Here is a 2,440-nt window from a genome sequence, read left to right as displayed (position 1 = left end):
TTCAAGTCAACTTAACATTCATTTTAACCATTATTATTGTTATGAACCAAACACGCTACAAATTACAATATGGCAAACCGTTAGATTTAAATACATAACTTTTCGTTAACTAAAAAATAATAAACAATGCGAAAATAGTACAATAATAACTATCCATACAATTTACTATAAATATATAATTAAATAAATAACTTTGTTAGTACAAATATGGTCTTCCATATTATTATTTCATGAATTCTATTGCCAACCCATTTGACGTATGCGCCACTTCATGACTTCATTGCAAGACCGCGTTATAAATTCATACCAAAACATGACCTTGGGTCGGCACTTTCCTTTATACCCAATTTAAATCCTCCTCCTTTTCTGTTACTTTGTTCTTTACACAAGTGGAGTTTTAATATTTAATTTACAAAGTTATTATAAGTTTATGTGGGTCAAGACAATCAATGCATCTGTACAAAGGTCTTAAAGAAAGCTTTCGTCTTGTTAGTTTTCCAACTATTTCCCATCATGTGAACTTTGGCCAAAAGAGTCATCTTTCTTGGCTCTTCTGAGTCTTTTTGGCTTAAATATTCTCATAGGGTAGACTTTTAAGTAATGGGTCTTCCTTAAACTTAAGAAAAACTCTTTTATCTTTTTTGACATATATTGTGAGTTTCTTGAATCTTGAATTGCAAAACATGTCATCTTTTAGTGGTCTAGAGATTGGTTTGGGTGTCCTCTTTGGATGCATCCTCTTGGTTCTATCTGCTGAGCTTTGCCATATTCTATGGTGGAAAAAGAGGGTCTCCAAAAACATGGAAGATGTTGAAAACAAACATTTTTCATCTTCCAATATTGCCCCTAGAACACACTCTTCTTACACTTCTTGTTGGAAAGCCTCAAAATCCTCCAACACCCAAGAAAAAGATTTGCAAACCCATATCAAACAACAAGATTCAGACATGGGTGTGGATAAAGATTTGGTGTTGAAAGGATTGGATGATGAGAGTTTGGATCTTGAGCTCATGAGGCTGCATAACCTAGGTGGACCACCTAGGTTTCTGTTCACTATCAATGAAGAGACCAAAGAAGATTTGGAATCTGAGGTGAGCAAAAGGGTATCAAGAACAGGAAGTTTGAGTGACATTCTTGATACTTTGGACACACCATTTTTGTCTCCTCTTGCTTCACCATTGAAGGTCCCACAACAACACAATTTGGAAGCTTATAATCACCATGGGCTGAATCCTCTGTTTGAGTCCAATGAATTTGGTTTTAACAAGATTAGATCTTCACCACCACCCACATTCAAGTTCTTGAGAGATGCAGAGGAGAAGCTTTTGAAAAGATTGATGCAAATGGAAGGTGAGAAAAAGGTCATTTCCAAGAGTATGAATCAAGATTCTCCAAGAAAACAAGAGGAAAAAGATGGTTCTTTTGTGAATGTGTTGTTAGTAAGGGCAAAAGTGAAGGTGGGCATCATCTAGTTTCAACAAATTCAAAGGTTCTTCCATTACCTTGCTCTCCATGACTCCATATACTACAATTCTCCAAATGACAAGAATGGTGAGTGGGTGGATTTACTATTCTAACATTTTTCTCCCCTTATATTCTATGTTTTGATTTATTTCTTGTAGTATTTAATTATGGTAAAACGAATATATACTTTGTGTTTCATCTAATAGGTAAAATATATAAGAACTAAGAACCATCCACAATCCAAGATTCCACGAGGCGATTGTGTCAAGACGTTATTGTTTGTTATAAATTATTTTAGGTAATTGAGATTTATTTATAGTATCAAAGAAGAAATCCTCAAGAGCTTTGTTATGGATTAGGATGTGCTGAGCAAAAGCTTGTTCATGACCGTTATGATCTCCTGGTTCGACGAATAACATTCTACATCGTGCAATATTTTTTGTTGTAAGAATCTAAGATATCACTTGCAATGTAATTAGCTATTTACTATTTACTTCTTTATAGGTAAGTTTATACTTGACCATTTATCCTTTTTGTATTTATGTAATCTTAATTTTCATAATTTTACCGCCTAAGTTTCTATGAAGGGACACGAGGGAAAGCTATTTACTATATTCGAATTTATGTAATCTCATTTTCGTATTTGATGGGATGGTAAGGTAGTTAGTGGAGTGTAACATTTTGCTGGTTAAAAAAAAAAGTAAGCTCAAATCTGGATTAATTACTAGAAATTTAACATAAAGACTGAAATAAGATATATTATCATACGTTTTTCATCAATGCCGTCAAAATTAATGTTTAATAGGTAAAAGGTCTATAAACGTAAGACCGTAAGTGATATAAATGGTAAAACATTAGCTACAATAAAATTTTATAAAGAAACTACAAATACTTAAAAAATGATGAGAAGACCATGTTACACTCTCTCTCACTCTACAATTACTTACGTTCTTGCTACTCTTACTCTTCCACACAT

At 33.2% G+C, this 2,440-nt stretch overlaps 1 protein-coding gene across 1 annotated transcript; it reads left to right on the top strand.

The window, feature by feature from the left end:
- The first annotated feature begins 343 nt into the window (after positions 1–343).
- LOC143602062 (uncharacterized) lies at positions 344–1,523 on the top strand. The gene has a single exon (XM_077079306.1). The coding sequence runs from the start codon at positions 684–686 to the stop codon at positions 1,470–1,472; it is 789 nt and encodes a 262-aa protein (XP_076935421.1). The 5' UTR covers positions 344–683; the 3' UTR covers positions 1,473–1,523.
- Positions 1,524–2,440: the final 917 nt, after the last annotated feature.

Source organism: Bidens hawaiensis, unplaced genomic scaffold (genome assembly GCF_021521415.1).
Source record: "Bidens hawaiensis isolate Kalapana, Puna unplaced genomic scaffold, B.hawaiensis_p1.1 tig00057861_1, whole genome shotgun sequence".
NCBI classification, from domain to species: Eukaryota; Viridiplantae; Streptophyta; class Magnoliopsida; order Asterales; family Asteraceae; genus Bidens; species Bidens hawaiensis.
The sequence above is the reverse complement of the archived record's forward strand: the minus strand, read 5'-3'. Positions and strand labels throughout refer to the sequence as shown.